The 13,169-nt window shown below is 43.6% G+C and overlaps 1 protein-coding gene across 5 annotated transcripts in view; it reads right to left on the bottom strand.

Annotated features, from left to right (window-relative positions):
• The window catches only part of svep1 (sushi, von Willebrand factor type A, EGF and pentraxin domain containing 1), a 60,804-nt gene that overhangs the window by 7,692 nt on the left and 39,943 nt on the right, over positions 1-13,169 (bottom strand). For all 5 annotated transcript variants that reach the window (XM_088347610.1, XM_088347606.1, XM_088347607.1 and 2 more), the window contains 16 exons: positions 12,770-12,927; positions 12,431-12,629; positions 11,467-11,642; positions 10,218-10,342; positions 9,927-10,056; positions 9,665-9,835; positions 9,406-9,579; positions 9,201-9,320; positions 8,914-9,090; positions 8,753-8,837; positions 8,376-8,567; positions 7,709-7,876; positions 6,417-7,089; positions 3,218-5,910; positions 1,771-2,005; positions 1,536-1,691 (listed from right to left, as the gene is read on the bottom strand). In XM_088347610.1, the coding sequence (XP_088203736.1) occupies positions 1,536-1,691; positions 1,771-2,005; positions 3,218-5,910; positions 6,417-7,089; positions 7,709-7,876; positions 8,376-8,567; positions 8,753-8,837; positions 8,914-9,090; positions 9,201-9,320; positions 9,406-9,579; positions 9,665-9,835; positions 9,927-10,056; positions 10,218-10,342; positions 11,467-11,642; positions 12,431-12,629; positions 12,770-12,927 (5,632 nt within the window). The remainder of the gene's footprint in view (positions 1-1,535; positions 1,692-1,770; positions 2,006-3,217; positions 5,911-6,416; positions 7,090-7,708; positions 7,877-8,375; positions 8,568-8,752; positions 8,838-8,913; positions 9,091-9,200; positions 9,321-9,405; positions 9,580-9,664; positions 9,836-9,926; positions 10,057-10,217; positions 10,343-11,466; positions 11,643-12,430; positions 12,630-12,769; positions 12,928-13,169) is intronic.

The following is a 13,169-nucleotide window of genomic DNA, read 5'->3' as shown; positions in this document are numbered from 1 at the left end:
ACATAAAAGCCCCACAGTCAAGGAAGTATTTTGTCAGATCTCTGCGTGTGCTCAAAGAAAGAATGAGAGGTGTAGCAAAATCACGTGACTTTCTGTAACAGGATGCTCGGACATTACATCAGCGAGGTTGACTAAGAGTGAAACTGCTTGTGTATTACAGAAGATGACGAATTAAAAAAAAAAACCTTGTGAAATATTTGCAAAAACTTACCATGGGTTACAACATCAACTATGGTATTTAAAGTCAATACTGATCTATAGATTTATGGAAAAAACACACAAAATCAATTCATCATAGTAGTCTGTGATTCTATATATATTATATAGTCAGTCGTTTGTGCCAATGTTTTACCTGTCAAATTTTACTCTCTCTCAACAATTAATCAGAAAACTGCTAACTCTATGAGCTAGTCTGATCTTGAGAACTCATATGAATATAATTGGTTGAAGAAACAGTCCTGTTGCTAATACAATATACAGTAATTCAAACCACATTGGCAAGGCATGTCTCATTTTGAGGATTGATCCCAATGATCCGTGGTGTCAAACTTATTTTAACTCGGGAACCACAGGGCAGAAAAAACAATCTCATGGGGGCTGAACTAGTAAGTATGTCATAAAAAGTGTGACTTATGTGGCGGGTTGGGGGTCTTTTCAGAGGCTGACAATTAAATCATGATTTGGGGATGTAAGATTTGAACGTAAAACAAATATTGAGGTTATTTTCTCCTCAATATTCTTTCCTTCACTATGTTTCAATCTTTTGTAGAGTTTATTGTAAAAAAATGTTTCTAATACAGTTTATCTAATTTGGGGTAACTCATGCAGACTGGAAAGTGACAAAAATACATTCAAAAACTAATTCAAATAATTTATTTAATAAATTAAAAGTCCTGGTGTTTTTTATTTGGTTCATGAAAATGTTTACCTTAATATGGGAACTTTGCTGTTAGATTTCATATTGCTTATATAAAGGAGCCAAAGCTTCTTTAAACCTCTGCAAAGACACGCATGTGCGTTTTTTTTAATTTCGTATTTTCACATTGCCTTAAACAGCGCATCCGTGACTTTTATTTTACGTAAAAATAACATGAGGATGGATTTCCTCAATGATCTCAGATTATATCAGCAAATACAGCTATAGTGGGTGATTTGCGAGTGCCACCTGGCTTGTGTCAACATCCATTGAACATCTCATCTCATCTCATTAGCTGCACTGCTTATCCTCAGTAGGGTCGCAGGGATCCATTGAACATACAATCTTTAAAACAGCAAGTGTGACGTGATGCAGCTAATTTTTCTCTTGAGCTTCTCTAAGCATTGTCTCGCAGGCCACATAAATGAGTTTGACACATGTGCCATAGATAATTCAACATTACAGTGCAGCTGTTGGAAATGGAGATAAAAGCAATATGATGGAAGTAATATTAGAACATGGGTTAAGTGCAGGCCTGTGCTCCTTTTGATGGATCAATCACAACTGAAAAAGGGTTAATCATCTCAACTCTCCAAGATGAAATGTGGTGACCACCCACCTGAATCTCAAAACCAGGCAGGCATGAGTATATTATAACATCTCCATAGTTAGACCTGTCCCCCTCACGAACGCCATTGGCAAGAGCAGGTGGATTTTCACACACCACTGGCTCGCATGAAACAGACGTGATGCTCGGAGCCCAGTTTCCGCCCACCTTGCGACACAAAACAAGAACACAATAGATTGAATGTGTGCTTGGAACCACTCCCTTCATTGACTTGTTTTTTTCCTACCTGGCATTCAGCGACCGCTGAGCCTTGCAGGTAATAGCCAGTGTGGCACGAGAGGGAAAGCGTACTCCCAACAGGAGTGACGTCCTTTCCGGTAATAAGCAGGTGAGGGATGGAGTGATTGGTGGGTAGAGTGCATGGGATGGGGCCACAACGGATGCTGTGCTTAGACCATGTGCCATCGCTGAGGCAAGATAGTGCTGCTGTCTGTGTTTCTAACTCATATCCATTTTCGCATCTACAAGTTGAGAATGAAAAGAACGTGTTAGAACATGGAAAGTACCCACCCTAATCATTGAAAATACATTCCAGATAAACCCACTGTCGGTTCTAAAGAGATTTTCACATTGTGCTCAATTTATAGACAAATGTATAAAATTGTGCTTCAATGCCACCCTTATGACTATTGGGGCTGAGTAACGATTTTGAGGTGACAGGAGAAGCTGTTTTGCTGAGTCTCTACTGCTGATACCAAATATCACGAACCTCTTTGGTGTCAATTATTTACTGATTGCAGTTGAACTCCACTCCTACATAAGAAAATACTGTATTGTTGTAGTCTGATTGTGTGCTGGTGCTCATTGTGATGAAGTAGCAGCCTGGTAAAATCAGTGGTCCGCTACCTTTTCTGCACTACAGATTGGATTAATGTCTGACGGTGTTCTCCCACATTAGTAGTAGTAGTAATAATAATAATAATAATAATAATAATAATAATAATAATAAACGTAAATCCACTGTGTATTTACTAGCCCACTAAGAATGTAGATAAAATAGGAAAAGGCATTATATTTTATATCATCATCACACTATTTTTACCCACAGTACCAAGTTGTACAACATTGTTTTGTCACACACCGGTTATTTATAACAACAACTGAGAGTAACTAAATGAAATGGCACCGAAAAGAAATTCATATTCTGCAGATCACAAGCTGCAAATAGAAGAAATATACAGCCGAAGAGCGGAAATTACGTCTGACGTAAGCGATGTAGAAGTGGAAATCGGAAGCGGCGCATCACTACTGTGACACGAAGGACGAGGATTTCTTTGGATTTAGTGATTTGAAGTTAAACTGATAGTTTGGTAAGCATGTTCTTTATCCTAGAGATATCTGAATAATATGTTACATTGTTACTTATTTCTAACAGTCATGTCAATCATGTAATGGAGAGTGTTGCTCTCTTTTATTTTAAATTGTCTTTCAAGATGACATGCATGTTTTTTCCCCCCTAAAATGACATTTATACACCAGTGCGACTTATATATATTATTTCCTCCTTAATTATGTATTATTTTGTCTGGTGCAACTTATACTACAGAGGGACTTATTATCTGGTAAATACAGTATGTGTTATATAGAGTTGGATCTGGAATGTATCCCCAATGATAAATGTACAGGTAATCACTGAACAAGTACTTTAGGATAAACCCTTGGCAGGAGATTACCTGTATGTGATGCTGTTTGGGAAGGTGTAGACTTCTCCTTCTACTTGAGAATGGGCAACAAAAGGAGGGTTTCCACAGTTCATAGGCAGGCAGCTGATCCTTGGCTCACCCCATGTGCCATTTCTCCCACAGGAGAGGTGTGGGTACCCCTTAGGCTGGTAGCCAGGCCTGCACCTGTATACAACAGTGTCAGGGAAGGTGGCGCTGCCGCCCTGCAGGACTGCATTTGGAACAGCAGGTGGGGCGACAGTGCACCTTCCGCGGCTGCAAACAGGCACACCAGGGCTCCACACCCCTCCTTTCTCGCACACAGCGTGAGTCGGACCCAAGATCCGGTATCCGTCATCGCACTGGTAGTGAACTTGGTCGCCACAGGCACGGTTGCGCCCCAGAACCACCCCAAATTTCAAAAGCGGGGTGGCACAGACGCAGGGTCGACACTGGGGAACAGCGCCAATCCAGAATCCTTGAGCAGAGCACCGCAGGACTGGGTCCCCGACAATCACGTAACCTTCAAAGCAGACGTACTCCACAATGTCATTGTGGTTGAAGCTAGAGCCATTGAGAAAGCCATGGCTTATGTCCTGGGGTGGGTCGCAGCTGAGGACGTCACAACTAGGCGCTGGTTTGTCCCACAGCCCATCCGACTGACAACGAAGAGTCGAATCGCCGTTTAAAGTATATCCTTCTTCGCATTCGTACTTGACCTTGCTGTCAAAGCCAAAGTCCGAGCCCAATATCTGCCCATGCGGTATCGGAGTGGGCTTTTCACAGTAAGCAGGTATGCAAGTAGGAGAGTCATGACTCCAAGTGCCATCAGACTGACAAACACTGACTGACTTGCCTTTAATAAAGAAACCAGGCTTGCAACTGAGTTCAATCTCTTCATTATATAAATTTGTTTTGGCTTTGTAGATTATGTCATCAGGGAGTTTGGGAAGGCCACAAGTCACCAACTCACACTGTGGTTTCTGTCCATTCCATTTCCCATCAGCCTGACAAGTGATGTGTTCAGCGCCCTTGAGGACAAAGCCCGGATTACACTTGTAGTGCTGTACTTCAGGGTACACAAAGGGGCCTCCTTGTGTGGTGCCATTAGCGACAGGCCCCGGGTCCCCGCAGGAAACCGGGTGGCACACCGGGGCCTCCTTGGTCCACATTTCCCCTGATATGCACTGCCTGACTGGCTCCCCATCTAGTTCATATCCTTCCTCACAGGTGTACGTGACCATGCTGCCGCGGGATGTGTCGGTCACGTTTACACGGCCATGCTCAGGGCTAGGGGGCGTCACGCATTCGGCCGGGACACAGGTTGGTGCCGTTCCATTCCAGCTCCCATCTTCCTGACACGTCAACTTGGTAGGGTTGGTAAGGTCGTAACCTTTGTGACACTGGTACTCGACAGTGGTCCCGTGGAGGAAACTCAGATCCCTGGGAGTGCCTCCCCCGATCTCCGTGGCCCTGACATAGTCTCCAAAGTCAATATGAGGGGGGAGACCACAGTCGGAGGGCACGCAGACAGGAATGGCACTAGACCAGCCAAATTCCTCGCATGTGAGGTGGTCCTGGCCAATGAGGTGGAACCCAGGGAAGCAGCTGTAGAATATTGTCACGCCAAAGCCGTGATCCTGACCTTCCACGAAACCGTTGTCAATGGGCTGGGGTGGGGTGCAAGATATTGGCATGCAAGCTGACGCTTCGACACTCCACTCCCCGCTTGCTAGGCATTCGACAGTTTCCGGGCCTTGAAGGCGGTATCCGCGGCGGCAAGAGTAGGTGACACTGTGACCAAACTGCAGTTTGGTGAAAACTACTTTTCCGTTTGCAATCTGTTTGGGAGGTGAGCATTCTATCGGGCGGCACGAAGGGACTCCTCCGAGCCAAAGTCCTTTCTCCCCGCACAGGAGAGTTGTATTCCCTACTAACTGATGCCCGGTCTTACAACTATACATTGCCTTGCTGAGGTACATAAGACCTTGAACATCAACAATCCCATTTAAGATCTCCACAGGCTGAGGACACTCGACCGGAATGCATTCTGGGTATGGATTACTCCACTTGCCACTGGACAAACATGATACAGAGTCTTCCTTTCTTAAAGTGAAGCCTTCCATACATTTGTAGGTCACAACTGAGTTAACAGTAAAAAGCAGTAAAGATGAGGAAGGGTTACCAAACGACACATCTGGCAGAGGCCCGCATAACACTTGCTTGCAGATTGGAAAGGTGCCGTTCCATTCATGTGAAGGTAAACAGCGGAAGATCTGCGGCCCCTCAAGGACGTAACCATCCTCGCAAGATAATTCCACCGTTCCGGTCTCCAAATCCAGGCCTTTCAGAACTAAGTGTTTCTCTTCCAGCTGTGGTTCGGGACACTGGACGGGTGAGCATCGCGGACGTCTCGACTTGTCCCATCGTCCATACTTCAGACAGGTCCAGACAGGATCGCCAATGAGTTCATAGCCATCATCGCAGAAGTACTCCACCTTCCGACCCACCTGGAAGTCTGAGCCTTTGTATTCTCCACGTGCTATTTTTGGAGGGGGGTCACAAGTTAAAATCACGCAGGTGGGTGGGTCATTGTCGGACCACTGGCGATTGGCCTGGCAAACACGCTCTGGGCGACCCACCAGTCTGTAGCCAGCATTACAAGCATAGATCACCTTGCTGTTGAAGGTGAATCGTCCACGGACCTTTTGAGAGGAAAAAGAAGAATTCATACCGCTGACTATGTATGTTGTGACACCCTTTGTGCTATTTATGATGGTACCATGGCCTATCGTGAACATGCGACCGACTCACTTGTTGTTGATACTTTGCTAAATCGGGCCTTGCGACTGCTTAAGCACTACCAATACAACACCTGGGTTCTTAAACTTGCATACACCTGCTTTACATTTCAGATATACATTTGAACTCCTGCGAACATCATATAACCTGTTTTTCCTGTCTCCCTCAGTAAATACAGCAGTGATTGTCGGTAAGGATAGAATTCTAAGAAGAATTCTGTTCCTTAACTAACCAGTGATCGGTGTGATATCGAAAAATAAAAATACCATAGCACTCAAGTACTCACATTCCCTAGCCCTGTTTCACGACACTTTCACTTTTGTTTAATGAACTCATGCTAAGTAGCTTAAATAACAGTTTTTTGTGATAGACATGATTTATGAAACCCATTGTGTGCTCTGTTGCTGACCTGAATGTAGCCATTCTTCAGTGGGGGAGGTGAGGAGCAAGATACAGGAACGCAGGAAGGCAGAACTCCACCCCATTCTCCATTGCCTTTGCAGGTCCGCCTCTTTTCCCCTCGAATCAGGAATCCCTTATCGCAGCTGTATGCTACGACGGCCCCAAAACTGTAATCACTTCCGCTCACGTAACCTCGATCGATGCCTTTCGGCTTGGAGCACCTGACAGGCACGCAGCCAATATCGTACGGTCGAGGTTCCCACTGCCCTCCCAAAAGGCATCGCAGTGTTGCTGTCGTGTTGAGCACAAAGCCCTCCTCACATTTGTAGCTGACTTCTGTGTTGCTCGCGTATTTTGGTTTACCGAGAGAGTCTAAGATAGCGTGGGGTAGTTCCGGTGGGCTCAGGCAGAAGTTGGCGATGCAACGTGGTACCTCCTCTCCATCGGGCGGTGCCCACACGCCATGAGCGTTGCAAATCATCCTGGAGTTGTTGCTTGCAGTGTAGCCATCAGTGCAGTAGTAATTGGCAGTGTCTCCGAAAAGCTGGTGGCTCTCGTAGGGTTCGGCGTGGTCGATAGCAGGTGGCGGTCCGCAGGACAGAGGCACACATTGAGCAGAGCTGTCGCTCCACTGACCGTTTGGAAGACACTCCCTGGTCTCTGAGCCAATCATAGTGTAGCTGTCAAAAGGAGCAAAGGCGAAGAGTTTTATTTGGGAATCTGGCAAAGCAGGCCCCACTTTCCACGTGGACATAAATTGATACATCGATTTGAGGGTCTTTTTGTACTGCCCAAAAATGGATTTTCCCCTTGAGGGTCCAGTCTTACTCTCTTTATAGTTGCCTATAAATGCTGGAAGATGGTGAAAAAGCGCTATTTTTGTCCAAATGAGGCTCTTTTACTTTCTTCCACATAGTGTAGTATGCACCATGATGCCACCAGATTGCAGCAAAACATTCCTTCCTTTCAAATTATGTTTTGTGACTCAATTTACATGATTTTTGGACACAAAATAACTCACACTAATGATTCTTTGTGTTAAACCTTAACAGTGGAATGAAAGAATGCAGAAATTACTAAATAATTAAAACATTGCAAAAAAACAACAACATAGTAATATATCAAAATAATTATTATGTGCATTAAATAAATGCAACGAAAATAGGGGAATATGACAAATATAAAGTTGAAGAACTAAGTATTGAAAAACGAGAAATCAGCTATCATTAAGAAACTTTTTTGCTCCAGCTTTAAGAAAGATTTTAGTCATTTTTGGAGGGGGAATCCTGAAGAGCTTACCCGTCCTTGCAGACATAGTGCACTTTGTTCCCAAGTTCAAAGTTTTCTCCTTGAGTCACAGCGTCTCTCAGGGATGGCGGGTCACCACATAGGATGTTGACACAGCGGGGATATGGCTGGCTCCACTCACCTGTATCTTCACAAACCACTACCTCGGGGCCCTGTGGTCTTTTATACATAGAAAGACAGAAGTTTGTCATTGAATTAAAAGGTTAATAATTTCCTGTCACATGAAAATCCAAAGTGAGGTCCTGTCACTCAAATGGCTTGCTCAGAGGCAAAGGGGCCAAGTGGTGATTTGTGACAAACTGTCACCTAAACCTCAATAGGGAGCAAACAAACACACTTTATTTCATCCCAAAAACATTCATCAGAGCAAAATCGCTTGCTACAGAAAATATGAAATGAGTATAGGCAGAGGCCTCAAATAAACACAAAATGCTACAACAACCTGCTGATATAGAGGTTGTTAGCAATACATAATAAAAATAAATATAGCAGGAGCATTATTACAAACTTTAGACTTGCGGTAAACGCAAGAATGCCGTTATTGATCCTGATTATATTGAGACAGTGTTATTTTGTTATATTTCGCAATACATTTTTACAGCTTTGTGTTTTCTCATTTGCGTCTTTGTTGCAATGTCAATGTCAAAACGTTTTTTACCTGTAGCCTTCTGCGCAAGAGTAGTGAACAATTGACTTGTACGTGTTTGTGGTCAGGGTGTAGTAAGCGTTTCTGACAATGGGTGGTCCCCCGCAGGACACTGGATGGCAAACTGGGGGTGTCCCACTCCACCTCAGACTAGAAAGACACTTGAACTCGTACGGGATTGGGGGGAGGAAACCTTTCATACAGCTGCAAGCAAAATTAAAACATGTATGTCATGATTTAGAAATCATCTCAAAGCTTTTAATAACGTTAGTTTTTTATTGCCCTTTGGTGGAAATAAACAACTAAACAGTAGCAAATAAAGAGTAGCAAATCAAAAACCGAACGGCGCGGTTTGTGGAGGGAAAATACAACATAGTGTTAAGGGGTACCTGAAAGTCACCTTGCTTCCGTAGGTGAAGTTGTTTCCTGTCATTATAGAATTCTCAGGAACCGATGGCGTTGGGCATGACTGGGCTGTTACCCACACACAGAAAAATTACACATCAGATCTAAGTAAATTTTGTGCCTGTAAACCAAACTCAATTCTCACCTCTACAGTATGGAACAGGGGCATCCCAACTTCCTGTTTCCATGCACTGCAGCTGAGCTGCTCCAATTAATTCGTAGCCATTCTCACAGTGGAAGAACACTTTACTGCCCAACAGGAAGTTGCTGCTGTCTCTGTGACCAAAATCCGGTTCCCTTGGCTGATTACACTTGACCGGCTCTGTCCAAACAACCACAGATAAGTTCAAATTTGCAATTTTTCCCTCACCAAAAAAAAAAGAATGCTTGTGTGGGTAGTTTGCACTTCTGCCATTTTTCATTTTAATTTACCTGTGCAGTTTTTGCCATCGCCACTGTAAGGAGGAATACAAGTGCATGTGTAGGAACCATCTGTGTTCAGACAGCGTGCATGACTGTCGCAGTCTGATCCCAGGGCGCACTCGTCAACATCTCAATTTCACACACAAAATGACATATCAGTAACACATTGTCCGATTCTATCAGTGTGGACAAAACGTAATGCGGCATAAGGTACCGAGACATGCTGGTGGATTTCCTCCCCACTTTCCACTGTTAGAGCAGTGCAACTTGGCATCTCCTAGCAGGTAGAATCCTCTGTGGCATTGGTAAACGACCGAGCCGCCGGCGTGAAAGTCTTCACTCTGAAATTCGCCGTTATCCAGGGGGCGAGGAGGCCCGCAGGTTACTCCTGTTCATGAAGGGAAACAGCAGGAGACTAAAATTGGATCATAGTGCATAAAGTTACAGCTCACTCCAGAAATGCTTTTCTTTACGTTCACAACTGGGAAGAGGGTGGCTCCACTCTCCTTTATTTTGGCACTGGACAATTGGCTCCCCAACCAGGTAGAAGCCAGGATCACAAGACAGGTGAACATGTGTGCCTGGACTCACCTCCACCGTTGAGGCGTGGAGGTGTGGCACAGCATTCTCTAGTTGTGGACAGTCTGAACGAATAAAACAAAAAAAGATTGCAACCGTCTCTTGACTGAACAACCATCTTAAGCGTACACTGGGATGGACCAGTCACAAGCTTACCAACACAGAAAACACTGCTGAGGTTCACTTTGACTCGACCCAGGCCACCATTGAGGAAATCTGGCCAGGCAAGAACATTCCCTCTGTGACTGACATGGGATGAGGGGCAGCTGCTTGCGAGGACCTTGATCTACACAGTAGCATAGCACTTCAAAATCTTGAACCAAGGTCAACATTAAAACACATCGCAAATTAATAATCATTAGAATAAAAAAAAAAACTTTGAAGTGAAATCCAAATGACCTGCACTGTACTGTACTGAAAAATATAGTGATGCGATTCTATCCGTACCTGCTGTTGTGTTAGGACGCGATCCCAGATGTTGAGCTGGCTGATGGAACCAACAAAGGATTCCACAGGGTTGAAACCTTCGCCTCTTTGGTCTTGGTCCTGGCCCAATACTAGCGCCCCTCCACCTACAAGACAAAAAGTCTCAGCAGTTATCAATCATATCAAAGAAACACATTTTTACACTCTAGTCATATTCATGGATCAGTATTTATTAAGAAACCATTTTTGTTGGCAGAATCTACCAGCTGTTATGTGTTTAAACCCTCACTTCCTTCTCTACCATCACTTTTAGAGAGCAGCCAAAAACCCTACAAGTTATTACTATTCTGTCATTATCATATTGCACATCAGGCGTAGGGCTTTATTTTTAATATCAGTTCAGGTTTTTCATTTAAACAGAAAACACTCTGAAATTGATCTGAAGAGTTTTGGGGAAGGGGCGATTATTTTCACTAAAACTATTTCTGCTGAACATGTCTTCGGCTATTTGCACTTTTCACAATCACTATGAGGCAGCACGGCGGCACAGTTCATGTCATGGGAACCTGTCGTGGGTTCAAATCCAGCTCCAGACTTCCTGTGCGGAGTTTGTATGTTCTCCCCGTGCTTGCGTGGGTTTCCTCCGGGCACTCCGGTTTCCTCCCACGTTCCAAAAACATGCATTTCAGGTGAATTGGCCGGTCCAAATTGTCCCTAGGTGTGAATGAGCGAATGAGTTGTCTGTCCCTGTGTGCCCTGCGATTGGCAGGCAACCAGTTCAGGGTGTCCCCTGCCCACTGCCCGGAGATGGCTGGTATGGGCTCCAGCCCCCCCGTGACCCCAATGAGGATAAGCGATACGGCTAATGAGATGAGATGAGACAATCACTATGAGACAAAATGTCATCAAAAACAGTTTTCTCATTGGGACAATTATACAGTTGGTCTGAGGAAGCATTTTGATATATTTTTTAAATTGATTGTGCATGTTTTGGAGTAGTTAAGTTTAGGGTGGTGTATAGTGAGGAGTACAAATGCAGAACAAATTTCTATTTGGTTTGAAAGTGTGAAATGTATTTTAAATAATATTTATTAGCCTGCAGACCATATTTTCAGGTATAATTATAGATTGAACAAATCTGTTGGCATTATTTAAGGGGGCCGCATCAAAATCTGTGGGTTTTTGGCAATTCCGACAGAGGGCTTTGAACTTGTACACCATAAATACAACGGCGACATGTGAATTGAGCGGGCAGAGGATAGCACTACACCTGGGATACTGGTTCCGACTGACAGGCCTTTGCCTCCATCTGAGGGATTGCCGTTGATGTAGATCCTCCAGTCACCGTCCCAGCTTCTCCAGGACACTCCGATATGGTACCAGTTGCCAGTATTCACTGCCGGACAGTCAGTAATTCGCTCCTTACCGTTCACGTAAAGCACCCACCTGCATGGACGGCATCAGAAATTGTTATGGAGGGGAGTTAATAAATGTAAATTACGACTATATTTGGGTTTTAACTTCAGGCTAAGGTAAGAAAGAGTTTAGTATGTTTTTTTTTCCTACAGCCTGAGGCAAGTTAAATTCAAGACTTTTTAAGACTTTTTAATACTCTTGAAATCAAATTCAAGACAAAGTCAACAAAAAACACAATTTAAGCAAACAAAACAAAAAAACACAAATAAGTCTTGCACACAATACACTGTGCCTTGTACACAATACTTTGCACAGCTTTTAGCCATGGCGAAAAATATTCGTCGGACATCCACTTTTTATTAAATGTACACTTTGCCATGGTCCAAAGTAAACGTCTCTGTTCAAAGTTGCTATGTGTATTGCGGGTACACCTAAGACAAGCGTCTGCTCTAAAAAGCCCGATTGAGACCACAACACTATTTTGATTGTTCAATTATTGTGGTCATGGCATGTTGCCACCAAAGTAAATTGGTGAATTATTAAAAAGATAATTGATAAATGTTATTAAATCTTTTTAGTACAAATAAATATAAAAATCTTAATAAAGTGTTTACATAAATAAGACATTTTAATGCTAACTAGGGCCTTATTTTTAGAATGATGAATTCAATGCCTTTTAAGACTTTTCAAGGTTCTGCGGGAACCCTGTATACATATATACTGCATTAATTCTGAATAAATCTTATTAATAAATTATTGTAAACGAGAACCTGGGCATCCCAGTATGAGACCCACATTGCATTAAGTTTATTACTGACCCATTGTAGTCAATGAGAAGAAAAGCGTTGTCGCTGCCCTCCACAGCGTAAGAGATAGGTGTGCCGTAATTGGTGGTGTCCGATGACTTCATCCAGAAGGTGCACGTGATCTCCAGAAGTGACGGCATGACTCCATCCATTAGCACGTAACCGTGGATACCTGACACCTCAAAATCGAGGTTGAAGGCGGAAGACATTTCTAGGAGGGAAGGAACAAAGTGAATAAAGCTTTGGACATACAGTAAATTGGTTGATTCTTTATCAATTTCAAAGCGTCCTTCCTGGGTGTTATTCTGGCATTGTCATCAAAAACTGTGTGCATAACCTGTCCTATAGTACCTGTCTCACACCTGGTTCCGTTGAACCCAGGAAGGCAGCGGCAAGTGAAGGATCCGAGACCATCTAGGCAGCTTGCCCCGTTCACACAGGGGTTGGGATCACACTCGTCCACATCTACTTCGCAAAGTTGACCCGTGAAACCCTCCACACACTCACACCTGTGAATGAAATTTTTTTCTCGTCAACGATGATCACAGTCACGAGTGATGTCCTCTAATGGGTGCATTTGGTTTACAAAATACTCAAATTTTAGGTTCACTGATCTTTAGTGTTCCCATTTGTTGTCCCCAGAATTATTGGTAGCATCAGTACTACATTTCTAGCATTAGCGGTATATGTAAGCCTTAAAATGGTGGAAAGTTAGTGGTTTAAATGTATCTTTTTGCGAACAGTTTTCCTT

The sequence above is a fragment of the Urocampus carinirostris genome, chromosome 11, assembly GCF_059441175.1.
Source record: "Urocampus carinirostris isolate Australia breed hairy pipefish chromosome 11, RoL_Ucar_1.0, whole genome shotgun sequence".
In the NCBI taxonomy this organism is placed as follows: Eukaryota; Metazoa; Chordata; class Actinopteri; order Syngnathiformes; family Syngnathidae; genus Urocampus; species Urocampus carinirostris.
Note: the sequence above shows the minus strand (reverse complement) of the source record. Positions and strands in the feature narration are given on the sequence as shown.